Here is a 12925-nt window from a genome sequence, read left to right as displayed (position 1 = left end):
AGGCATTTTAAGATAGCACACGTTTTGGAGTATATTATGTGTGTATTTTGGCTTACCTGGCTAGTGATGTCCGAGGGCATGGGTGAGGGGGGCTTGGAGTAGATGTTTGCATCCTGGGACACGAATCCCGAGTCGTGGGAGGAGACGCTGCTGAGGCGGTGTGCTGCTATGCCCCCCGGTGGTGGGGGTTGATGCGGCAGGTTGCTGCGGTAGCGATAGGAGGAGGAGGAGGAGGATGAGGTGGGTGAGTGGGGCTGGGAGCCTCCACCGCCTCCACCAAAACCACCACCACCGCCTCCCCCTGATGAACGGGAGGCACTACTGTGGGCGCTGTTGACGCTGCTGCAGTGGGAGTTGGGAGGGTAAGGTGCAGAGGAGGGTGGATTGAGGGAAGGGTGAGGAGTGTGAGGGGAGGATGTGAGGAAGGTGATGGGTGCCATTGTGCAGTAAGGACAGTATTTAGTGGAGAGCATGATTAAAGTGATGGTTTAGGAAGGGTTTGGTTATTGGGAAAGATGATAAATTGGTGATAGGAGGATTTTGTGGAGGTGGTTGATAGGTGAAGTTGAGGAGTAGTCGTTGATTTAGAATGTTAGCGATGAGATGGCAAATTCAAGTCAGTCAAAAGCAGAGACCCCAGAAAAGAAAGGAAACCAGGGATCCAAGAGAAAGAGGGCAGATCACACGAGTGCGCACAGACAAATGACACAAATAGAAAAAAGGGAGACAAGTACAGTCAGAAAGTGATGGTTATAGTGAGGGAAAAGGGGGGAGAGAAAGGGCGAGAGGGGTGGGAGAGAGAGTGTGTAAGCTCATGAGGATCCAGGGAAAACACACACACACTAAACACTGCAGGCAAAAGGCTGTGAACTTGCATGCTTCTGAGCTTTGCCTGCGACTACATGCATAAACTGACAGAGAGACGTATACAGTGATGTTTTTCAGACAAAGAACTACAGAAACACATTGCTTAGTTTACAGTATTCTTCTTGTATTATTTATTTTGAATTGTGAATTTGCACACATTTTAACCCCTATGAAAAGCAGATATGCGCGTATGCTGATGATCTCTGCTATTTGTGGCAAATTCAATATCATTTGTCCACTTTTTAGAAGATTGTTTCTGTGTCTGAAGGTGGTTTGTGGTTTATGTAGAATTCCATTAAGAGTGATGATAACTGGACACACAGTAATGATGTACTGACACATAAACAATAGCACAGTAAAACACAAACAGGGAGGCTCCTCTTTCTTTACAAAAAAGTATTGTCGAGCAACCATAATATGTTGGTAGTGTTTGTGTGAGTACCTGCACATGCTGCTCTTGCGGGAGCAGGAGCTGCTGGGGGATGAGGGGGGGGTCTGATAGGACCAGCTGTAATCCGACCCCTTAAGGTCCTTTATCACCTGTGAGAGAGAGAGAGGTTGTAATCTCATTAGTTTCTTTCCTTTCAGCACGCACGTGTGTTTGTTTGTGTGTCTGTGTGTGTGGTACCTGTTCACTAGCTGGCGGCAGTTTGTGAGGATCAGTTGTCAGCACAGTGAGGTCATCAATGATGGCCTGGAGGTGTGTGATCTCTCCCAGCATGGCAATCTCTCCATTCTATAAAACATGATTGAAACATGCACTGCGCTTGTAAAGTAAAAACACACTCATGAGTTCAAGGAAGAATACAAAGGAGAATTCAAAAGGAATTCGGTAGAAACCACAGTGCAACTTTGATGCATCATCATTTCATTGACTGTGATGTTTTTGGCCACAATCCTTGTGAAAAGTGTGGAAATGTGTAACTGTCACATCCACTGTTACCATGGGAGACTAACACACACCTGTGTGAGATAAATTGCAGTATGTTGCCTCCCAGTGGAATATGAGTGAAGTGTAACTTTTAGTAGCCTAATTCTGGATCACACAAGCCTCATTTACTTTGAGCAAGGCACTCAACCCCAATCTCTCTCTGCTGCTCAGCAACTATTAAGGTCCTTACACACCGAGACGATTTTCGGCGTCGATAGATGTCTGGCCGTCGATGAGCGTCCGGTCGCCCTACTCAGATTGGTGTGTACTGCACCGTCATGTATTTTCGGCTGTGCCGACACCTTCCGCCGATTCGACATGTTGAATCGCTAGGCTGTCGGCCAAAGAAATCACTCTGATTGGCTGTTCAGGTTAGCGAATCAGTGCATGAGAAGCGAAACGGAAGTGAGGGACCCAAACAAACTATTAAGAAGGCAAATCTGAGATTTCATTTACCTCCAGCTCTCGACTCAGGTTCGGGAAAGCCCCATGAAAATGGAACGCACACGCTATTTGTTGTTTGTTTATATCACGCATTGCTACTCACGCATGCGCAGTTCGTACGTGCAACTTGGCCGTCGGCTGAAGTCTTTGCGGTGTGTTCCAGTGCGAAACATGGCAAGGCGCAGGAGACGTGAGACGTTCCGTCGGGACGTGTTCTTTGGTGTCAGTTTGGTGTGTAAGGAGCTTTAGACTATACCCCCCCCCACTCACCACAACAGGCTGCAGGAAGCCGATGAATGTGCAGAAGCGCCCCCTCTCCTCCACCAGGGCGCGGCGCACTGCCTGTTTCTCCATCTCCTCCATCAGCAGACACATGTCAGTCACATCCTGCATGGCACTGTCCAGCTGGGGCTGCAGGTCCACTCGCCCTGCAGGGGGGGAAACACATATGATATAGAAGAGCTTGAAACCAGCAGCTCAGTGGGAAGATGAGGGTAGACGACGGGAGAAGAGAGGTTTTCAGATGTGGGTGATGTGGTAGGAAAGAAGATGACGTTGCAAACAATACAAGTGGAAGGTGTGTGTAGGAAATGTCACCATAGCATACCGAACACAGGGAAACAAGGTAAGCAGCAACATCTTGTTTGATATTGTAATCCAATGCTTATAAAAGTTACATGGAATCCATACCGCTGTCTATCAGCTTTGTTTTGGTTTCCACCAACTGCTAAATAACACATGTAGCTGGCCGCTAACTTTGTGGGTCCCCTGTTTGGTGCTGGCATAATAACATATGGTGGGTTATGAGAGCCCTTTCACTTCAATAATTAGAGCTTTGGATAACCTTGGTAAAACATGATTTATAGGCCTACAAGTCTACAACGGCCTGTGTTTTTTGTTGTAACTAAGACTAGAGTCTAAATGTATCCATAACACGCTATGTGCACACATAATGTGCGAGAGTGTGCACATCTCCCGTAATAACAACACAGAGCCAAAACACATACTATGTGTTTCTTCCTAAAAATGTCACTTGCTGTGATTGCACAGAAATGCATCGATGACAGAAAAGGACACATAAGTGGATAAGTATGGTGTAAAACATCTCAATCCTACCTACTGTTAACACAAACTAGTGCAATCCATTGAAAGTCAGCCATGAAATATATATTTGTAGTGTCACAACATGCAGTGAAAGAGAGGACAAGAGACGAGTGGCAGCATGAGAGCAAAATGAAAGCCTGCGGTGTGACTACAAAGATAATAGCAGAAGTCATGCAGAAGTCAGAGAAGAAGATTGCATAACTCAAACAACTGTAGAAGCTGAACTCTGTCTGTCACCAGAATAAAAAAAACCCTTTCAAACTCATGTGTTGCAACTAGTTTGCTAAAAAAGACATGGTAGCTGCTTTCACATATGTTTTCAAGAAGATAACATTTAACTTTTAATTTGAATGTGCATTACATGGAGCTCAGGGGCCATAAAGAGTGCTTTGTTGTTATAATATTCCTTATTTGTGTATTGTTCTACTCATAGGCTACGGTAACTGCACAATGGAATGCACTTACCAAACATGGGTTGGTCTGCAAATCCCTGTCTGTAGTCATTAAATCATAGCTGTGTGCTCCGTAGCTGTCCACAGTTTCGCAGCATACTTTATGTCCTTTCAGATATTTCTGCCGTACTCATGCAATTTATACTTCTGAAAAATATCTAACTGATCCGGCCTGAAAGGATATATTCATGATCAGTTGTTTCAGGCTGTTAACATATGGTGGTTCTCTAAAAGGTAATGCATTTCATGAAATGATTGGTCTGCTGCAATAATACCTTTGTATCCTCATCACAGAATAATGATGGACTTCTTTATGTCCCAAAATGCCCATAGAGAAAAAAGTGCATTTGTGTATTCTGAGTATAGAATGTGTTGCAGGAAGATATTATTTCATTGATCTTGCTATGTGTTACATCCAAAATACAAAACATTGTAAAAGGCTGATTTATTTTAGTCAATGTTTTTTTTAATTCAACTTGTAACAAAACTGCTTCTTTAACATATGCGTGATAATTGGTTCCTTTTCATTTCTGTTTCCCTTTCTGTGCATTTGTTTCTGTAACGTTGTGTTCTTTTCATTTGTGCTGCTGCACGTCTCAGCCAGGTGTCCCTTGATTTCTTTCTTATAACCTTGATGAAACATTCCTGGTTTAATGAAGGTTAAATCATAAAGGAATTAAAATAAAGACCCAACTTTGAAGAGAAACATATTGGTGAAAGTGAATGTGTTTCAGGAGTTTTAATTAAATTAACCAGGTTGTTTTATGGGTTCCTTTTAATCAAGTTTAATTTTCGCAACCCTTTTCTTCAACTTGTAAATACATGGAGGTGGACATCTGTTTCAAAGTTATCATAACAAATAAGACACATAGAAAGAAAATAAGCACCTTAGTAATATGAGTAAAGAGTAATATGTTGCAGGGTTGGATGGGAGAGCGGGTTTGGATTGGTCTTGTTTCCGGATTTTGAGGCCGAGTGATAAAATAAAGATTCAAGGCTTTTGTTATTTTGGTTTATATTTAAATGTGTCCAATTTTTATTGTATTTTATTTTGTTACGTATTCTTCTTTCAGTGTCTTTGTATGCACCACATATACCAAAGCAAATTCCTCATATGTGTAAACCTACTTGGTAATAAAACTGATTCTGTGTTATTAAATCATGCTTATTCATGTAACCATAGACTCATTTATGTTGACTCAGTTAATCCAGCACTGGTCCATTGCTCTCTTTGTCACCTGAAGTCAACTTCTATGGCTTTTCCATGTTGTAAACAATTCCCTAATATACAAAGAACCTTTTTGATTACCCCTTGTATCTCTAAAGTAGTGATAACCACAAACTGTTACACGACACACATGCTTGTAAGGTAATCTGCAGGAACAGTCTGAATGTGGGTTAAACAGGAGATGATGCAGCAGATCTGTAGCGAGCGATACTTACCCTGGATCTCTATTACAGGGGGACAAACACCACAGGGAGGGAGAGACAGCAAGACGGTAGCAGTGGGGGCGGGAGGCAAAAAGGAAGCAAAATAAGGAAAGAGAAAGAGGGGGGAGAGAGAGCAGACAGAGCAGAACTCATTGTTAGGGTTAGTATAAAAGGAAGCCATCACAAGACAGCCACAGAGCCACAGGTTAGAGCAAAATAACACAACCCAAAACATCCAGAAATAATACATGAACCAAGCATCAGCAAACATACAGACATAACTGAGCTATTATCCTGTCAGTTTCAGCAAATGTTGCATTTAAGGTTTCTATTTCTGTCATGTATGTGTTACTTTCGCCTTTAATTAAAGGTGGGGTAGGTAAGTTTGAGAAACCGGCTCGAGATACACTTGTTGTTATATTCCATGGAATGCTCTTAACATCCTGATAGCAATGAATATCTTAAGTGCTTTGACAAAAAATCCATACAAAAATTCGTCTGTGGAAGCCGTGGCGCTGTAAAAAGCACGACCAATCATCTGAGCCGGCCCGGCTAAAGTAACTGGATGGCCTACCTGCCTGTCAGCCTTCCATCTGTGCACACACTTATCTCGTGCCCTCATTGGTCATGTGCGCGTTCGTGTGTGTTGGAGGAGGGTCTCTGTAAGGAAGTGGCAGATTTTTTCCGGCTATTTTCAAATTCTAGCGCACTCCAGCTGGTTTCTCCAAAATTACCTACCCCACCTTTAATTAATAAAAAATATAGAAAATAATATAGAAATACATTATTATTACTACTACTAATAATAATAATAATAATAATAATAATACTAATAATAATTCCACCAAGATACATATGTATCACATTTCAATCATTACATTTAAAAAGTCCTAGAGATGAACCGAAAGACTAATGTATTAAACAGAAAGACATTATGAAATGTACATTACAGACATAATGCATTTGTGTATTGATCTGCCTGGCAACTAAATGAAAGCTGGTCCATGCAAACACACTTATCATTGGTTGTTTCATCATTAAGTGAAATGTTTCAGGACAAATAAGAGAATAACTACAATACCACTGATCACCACTAGATGTCAATGTAAACCTACAGCTTTTGTTATGTGCTGCAGAAAGGCTACGGTTCTTGACCTCGGTGAATGACTCATTCTCTGTGTGTGTACTGTGTGTGTGTGTGTGTGTGTGTGTGTGTGTGTGTGTGTGTGTGTGTGTGTGTGTGTGTGTGTGTGTGTGTGTGTGTGTGTGTGTGTGTGTGTGTGTGTGTGTGTGTGTGTGTGTGTGTGTGTGTTGGCACTGAATGCAACTTTGTCTGTTTTTATGTTAATGTATCATGCATCCATATCAGATACAAACCATAAATCATCATTTTGGATTTTTGGCCAAGGGAAAATTGTTGTTGGTGTGGATTTACCATTCATTAGCAACAGTGACACCATCAAAGAGATAACAGGTGTATAAATGAACTCAGTGTCTACAAACAAAGTATAGGAGCAACACATAAACACCATTGACAGAAGATAATTGATGTGGTCTTTGTAAGCTTGCAATAAAACAGATTGAGCTCTACAATGTGACTTCCTGTTGAATGTGAGAGGAGCCGGAGCTCTCCTGCTGACCGTTACCTTTACGGGCCTTCTTCTGCAGCTTCATGGTGTCAGATGACTTCTTCTTGATCTCGTGGCGTGATCTCTTGTACTCTGGAGACGGGACGAACAGAGATGCTTTAGTAGCAGGAATGTAAAGCCCTCTGTGTGAACTCATATTATCTTGCTTACAGAAGCCAAGAGCTAACTGATAAAGACTTTGCATTGGTTAGAGCAAAACATACTGATCCTTAGAGATTACAGTCAAATCATAGCCTTGGACTTTGTAAAACTTGAATGGACCAAACGATTAAACATTATAATAAACAACCTTGGCTAATAATGCTCAAAACCAGGTATTTATTTATCAGTTATTTAGGATTTTTTCTTTTACAACAAAGGTATTAGTAAAGTGCGACTTAACCCTAACCCTTCCACTCCATGTGACTTTAGAGTTTTGACCAAGACTCATGTATCTTGACCAGGACTCTTGTAAAATACATGTTTAATCTTAATGAGACTCTTAGTTGAATAAAGTGATTGTTCTGGATAATTGATGAATAAGGAATCTACTGTCTGAATACAGTATACTTCACTTCCAACCAACCTTCAAACATTTCAACTAGAAGGGCAATCTCTGCTCTTGAATCAGGTTATAAGTATTTTTGTATTTCTGCTGATAAACGGTCAAATAACCCTAACCCTAAAAATACTAGTACGCCACAGAGCAGCACCTTACAAGACATTACACACTTTTATACAATAAAGCAACTTCAGTTGGGTGGATGCTATTTGTGCAATGATGTCATGAATTAGCATCATAACCTGTGAGCAGTGTGTACCTTTGGCGTGATCTTTATCCAGCTGGGTGGCTGTCTTCTTCCAATCCTCAATCTTATCCTGGAGAGGATTGATCAGACTCTCCATCAAAGCACTGTGAAAGACATTGAAGAGATTGAGAGACAGTTCAAACACAACATTAATAACTGCTGCTTTGTTTCAATCAAAACAGTCCAAGGACAAGTACTTGTATTGGGTGGTGTCTTGACAAGAGTCTGACTTCAGTTATACTTTCTATGTGGTGAGTTACGAAAGTTTGCTATGGTCTGCATCACGTATATCTCAATGCTATATGCTTTACTATCAACTAGTATAAGGACAAGCTTTGGTGTAAACAGTAGCAACATCGTATTCTGACGACCAAGCACCAAGTTTCTGGAATGAGATCCATACACATATTTCTGTCAACGTGCAAAATGTACACAATGGTGGCACATTAGTGCATTGGAAAATAGAGACCCCAGTCATTACCATGGTTATAGATCAACATCGTCATTATCATCAGCATCAATATAATAGTTTGTGCTGTGGAAAAGTCATAACAGAGGATGGAGAATGGAGGAAGAATCAAATGATGGTTTGTAATTAGTACAGACAGAGCAATGATCCTAATGGAAGTCATACATCTGACAAAGAACCTCCCCAAGCTTTGGCCCAATCATAACACAACAATAAAAGGTCAGCATTAGATGAGTTATCTTAGACTTCTGAAAAACCTTGATGGACTACAGTGTAAGGTCTTCAAAGAAAGGAAAGGAAGCAAAGTTAGGAGGTAAACAAGGAGATAAAAAGTGAGAAGGAAAGTATGTATCTTACTTGGTGAACTGGCGAAGTTTGGCCTCAATGCTGCGATGCCTCATGCACATCCTGGTTAGAGCTGAACCAATGTCTCTGGTCGCCCCTAGAAACACAAAAAAGCCATGTTCATATGATGATGCACATACACACAAAAGACGCTACCTACGAGTTTCATTGCACATTTACAACCTAATTTTGTTCCACAGAAAAAACACAAAGCCACATTCAATATTTACATTGCAGCTATTTGTGTGCTTTGTAAAGTAAATGCTGGTGAAAAACAATGTATTCTTCAAACAGATGAGCACCTTTTACATTCAGCCAGTATTTACACTAGACCCTGATCTGCTTCGTAGATACTACACACACTGCCTGCCTCATCCAAATAAAGTGGTGTCTCGTGAGTGTGTTTGTGCGAGAGCCCAAGCGCCCAGGGACCCAGATGTGTGAGCAGCTAACCTGCAACTGTAAACACAAGTCTATTTTAAGAGGGAGCAGGTCCGTGTGGAAAAAGATGACCCTGAAGTTTAAGTCAGTTTAAATGATGGCAGAGACTGTTAACTTCCAAACAAGGTGCTCCAAACTGACACTGCTGCTGTGCAGGTGGAGAACCCACAAGAGAAATGGGATGAGAGCTTCACTCTGATGATGTGCACATAAAGGCTTTCCACCAGAGGTAAGGCTTATACAGTATATCATCACTGCTGAAATGTACACACTGGAACATTCAGATTAAACAGCAGCCAAATGGGATTTCCTCGAGAGACACTGTTTATCAGGAGAGCTTAGACAGGCTTACATATTCCAATGCAGGGATTGCAGAGTGAAGAAAGTTGTTATTCCAAAATGTTATGCACCAGATTAGTATTTTCTTCCAAAACTGAAAAGAAATATGTGTTTGAAAAAAAGGAGTTGATCCATTCAACAAATCCCGTATAAATATAACAGCTACAGCACTCATAGTGACCACAACAAATGAAACTGTCAACGTTCTTTATATACTCTTACAGAATAAATGAGAAGAACTGTGTGACATCATCAGACCAAATACTGTGGATTATGTCCAAGTACTTCCTAAATATGAACATAAGTTCTTAGCTATAGCCAAATTTGTATTTACTACAAAATATGACATGGCTTGGTTGAATACTCAATGCTGATTGGTCAATAGAGTCCACTTCAATGATCAAGACGTTTAGAATGACAGTTAAAATGCTGTCATTCTAAACGACCTGAAAATGGATATCTTTTGCCTGATCTCTTACAGTAGATTTTGAAAAATAAATACTGATCATTCATATGAAATGTTATTTCCCTACAAGTCAGTGCATACCCATACACTGACAAATGTAAAACCACACACACACACACACACACACACACACACACACACACACACACACACACACACACACACACACACACACACACACACACACACACACACACACACACACACACACTCTCTGTGTGTTGTTCACATCCACAGAGAAGTGCTCCATTCATAATTAACAAATTCCTCCCTCACACCTCCTGTTCTACCCGGCAACCATTCATTAAAGCAGAGCCACCCTCCCCCAAACACACACACACACACACACACACACACACACACACACACACACACACACACACACACACACACACACACACACTTTTATGCCGTGCATGCCGATCAGTTGCAGTATTGTGTACTGTGTGTTGACGGTGGAATCTAATCCTAAATCAATAAGCACATTTTGAAGTTGATGTAGAGAAAGAATGAAGCAACGTAATACAGCTGATAAGAACATTGTGTGATATTTTGTATCCTAGGAAAAGGAACATTAAATGAATTAAATGAGAGGAAGAGATGACAACATGAAGACGAGAGGGGTCGCCTCACACATTTTAATGAGCTCACTGCTGGCGAGAGGAACATGGGACTGCAGTTACAGCCAAGTGTGTGTGTGTGATGTGCGTCTGTGTGTGTTTGATCTTGTCGTTTATGATGGTTCTCTTCCTGTTTGTCTGTTATTACCATGCCTCTCAGACTCCACGGGAGATCAACAGCTTAGATGAGGGGCGGCACAGAACACACGCTCCTCACATCTGGAATACAGCTACTGTGCTTGTTTTATGTGTGTACGTCAGTGTTCATTTGCATCAAATTGATTGCAACGCAAAAGGACAGGAACATCCCCCAAAAAGGAAAAGTAGAACAGAGTGAGCACCGGATAGGAGACTACCACAGAGCTGAGAGGCTTGTGAAATTCCTCTGTGCTTTAACACTATTTACTGTGTTATTATCACATAAAAAAGGGTTGTATTCAAAAGTGTGTGCAGTTTATTGTACTCTCGAAGAAAAAAAAACTGCCCATTTATAAATTGTTACAGCACTTAACATCAAGAATAATAGGCAACAGTTGTGAAACTTTGTTATATTCAAAGCTCTGTTTTGATTCATTTTTGTAGAAATCGTTGATCTACTTTCAGCTGATAGGATTTAAAAGTAACGACTTATTCTCATTTAACAGGGGAGAATCTGGAGAATTATTGCATTGTTCTTGCACACCGGGAGGCGTGTGGTGCAGTGGGTTGAGCGTTGGTGTTGGGACCAGGGGGTCACAGGTTCAAACCCCACTGCAGTCAGCATGTCGCTGTGTCCCTGGGCGAGACTCTTCACCCCAAATTGCTCCTGTATCCACAGTATTGAGTATGTAAGTCGCTTTGGATAAAAGCGTCTAACAAGTAACATGTAATGTTCCTGCAACTTCTATCGTTTTATCATGACTCTCATCTGTGTAGTTTCCAGAGGCAGAAGGCAAGTGTTTTCAGGCTTTAAACCGTCGTTGTACTCCAAACAGACAGACACAGTTGTACATTTGTTTCCAGCAGGAGATTGATGTGAATATCAGTTCACAGTTACTTTATACAGTGTACAAGTATTCTGAGCTCAACCCCCATACACCATTTCTGTCTGTCTCTCTGACCACCCTTTAAAGAGAAGGAGGGATTCTCTCTTTCCTGCTGTTGATGTGCTTCCTGTCTGCAGAGCTCCCAGTGTTTATGTATGTGTTTGTAAGAGGGACCCACCCGATCTGAACAATACACTAGTGCTGTAGTTTCACAGATGTAGTATAAGGTATAATGTTGTATCGCATATACATGGTACTCATCCATTGCAAAACATCAATTGTACTAACAAGTAAGCTACTTTTGTCATATAAGTAAGTTTAGCGTTGACTCTGTTCAACCAAGTGGTGTGCTATTTAGAATATCAATAGAGAAAGGGAAATGTTGCATTCTGGGGCGGCGCTGCCATCTTTGAAGAAAAGCGTCCATAGCAACGGCAGGATCCACACATATCTATCAGCTCTCACCAGTCATATGTGAACTGTTTGACATCGGAAATAAATAAAGTATGTAACAAATAAATATCCTTGTCGACATGAGCATAACATGGGTAATTGTTCATGAAATTCTTGTTCAAAGAATCGTAACTTTTCTGCGCCTCTCTGTTATATGGAGTTGGTGCCTATACACCTGTCAGCAATTGAAAAATGGTACATCTTTGAAGCTCATGTCTAAATTGCTGAAGAGTGGGTATTAAGGGCCTTTGAATCTATTGCTCAATGACAACAAAACAAATATCTGGACAAAGGTAGCACAAGAATGCTAACAAAGCAATGGCTTATTATGCATAATTAATTGACTTGTGTATTTATATACTACCTTATTCCATGTTTGAATTGTCATTCCTTTATTAATGGTCTGTTTAACTGTACAGTAGTTCAGCGATTCATTTTGACATTAAGCAGTCATAAAATGGCTGCCACCCAACGCATGCAGCGTCTCTTGCTAATGTTGGCTACCTGGTCATTTGGTAAACTTTCCATGCTGGAAACGAATGAAACGTAAACCCATGGTCCTTTATGTACCAATGCAACAGTGCCTAATGACCTTGTTTGAAAGTTTAAATTAAAATGGTTACTGCTACTTCTTCTGCCGCAATTGTTAGTCAACGAGTCATCAAAGATGGCCGACTTGCTGTTTGTGACGTCACATTTCCATTTTGTATAATACTGGTGCAGATAAGGAAGCAGGCTACCTGTAATAATCAATCAATCAATGTTTATTTATATAGCCCAATATCACAAATGTTACATTTGTCTCAGTGGACAAATTGTGTAATAACACACATGATGTTTATAAAATGACTGGATTGAATGTTGTGGAAGTCTGCCCAGAGAATGGCAAAGTCATAATTCTCCCACGTCACCTAGCAACCATCTTCAGTGACAGGTTTGTAACGGTTTCCATGACAGCGCACATCTTGGCCTGTTGCTAAGGAGGGAATCCAAATGTTTGTTGCTAATGTCAAATTGTCTGCAGCTACGGAAATGAATGTCTGAACTTCACTCTAAGAGAGAGAATGAAGTACTCAAACACACACACACACACACACACAC

At 41.0% G+C, this 12925-nt stretch overlaps 1 protein-coding gene across 4 annotated transcripts in view; it reads right to left on the bottom strand.

The window, feature by feature from the left end:
• Window positions 1–12925, bottom strand: part of LOC117556539 (protein MTSS 2-like) — a 98296-nt gene that overhangs the window by 25186 nt on the left and 60185 nt on the right. The window contains exons 4-11 of one of the 4 annotated variants that reach the window (XM_034231883.1): window positions 8493–8577; window positions 7679–7770; window positions 6876–6950; window positions 5242–5250; window positions 2513–2670; window positions 1496–1603; window positions 1310–1407; window positions 57–204 (exon numbers count right to left, since the gene is read on the bottom strand). In XM_034231883.1, coding sequence (XP_034087774.1) covers window positions 57–204; window positions 1310–1407; window positions 1496–1603; window positions 2513–2670; window positions 5242–5250; window positions 6876–6950; window positions 7679–7770; window positions 8493–8577 — 773 coding nt within the window. Of the gene's footprint in view, window positions 1–56; window positions 343–1309; window positions 1408–1495; window positions 1604–2512; window positions 2671–5241; window positions 5251–6875; window positions 6951–7678; window positions 7771–8492; window positions 8578–12925 lie in introns of all 4 variants that reach the window. The other 3 variants (XM_034231881.1, XM_034231884.1, XM_034231882.1) reach the window with 3 other exon arrangements.

This window comes from Gymnodraco acuticeps, unplaced genomic scaffold (assembly GCF_902827175.1).
Source record: "Gymnodraco acuticeps unplaced genomic scaffold, fGymAcu1.1, whole genome shotgun sequence".
Taxonomy (NCBI): domain Eukaryota; kingdom Metazoa; phylum Chordata; class Actinopteri; order Perciformes; family Bathydraconidae; genus Gymnodraco; species Gymnodraco acuticeps.
Note: the sequence above shows the minus strand (reverse complement) of the source record. Positions and strands in the feature narration are given on the sequence as shown.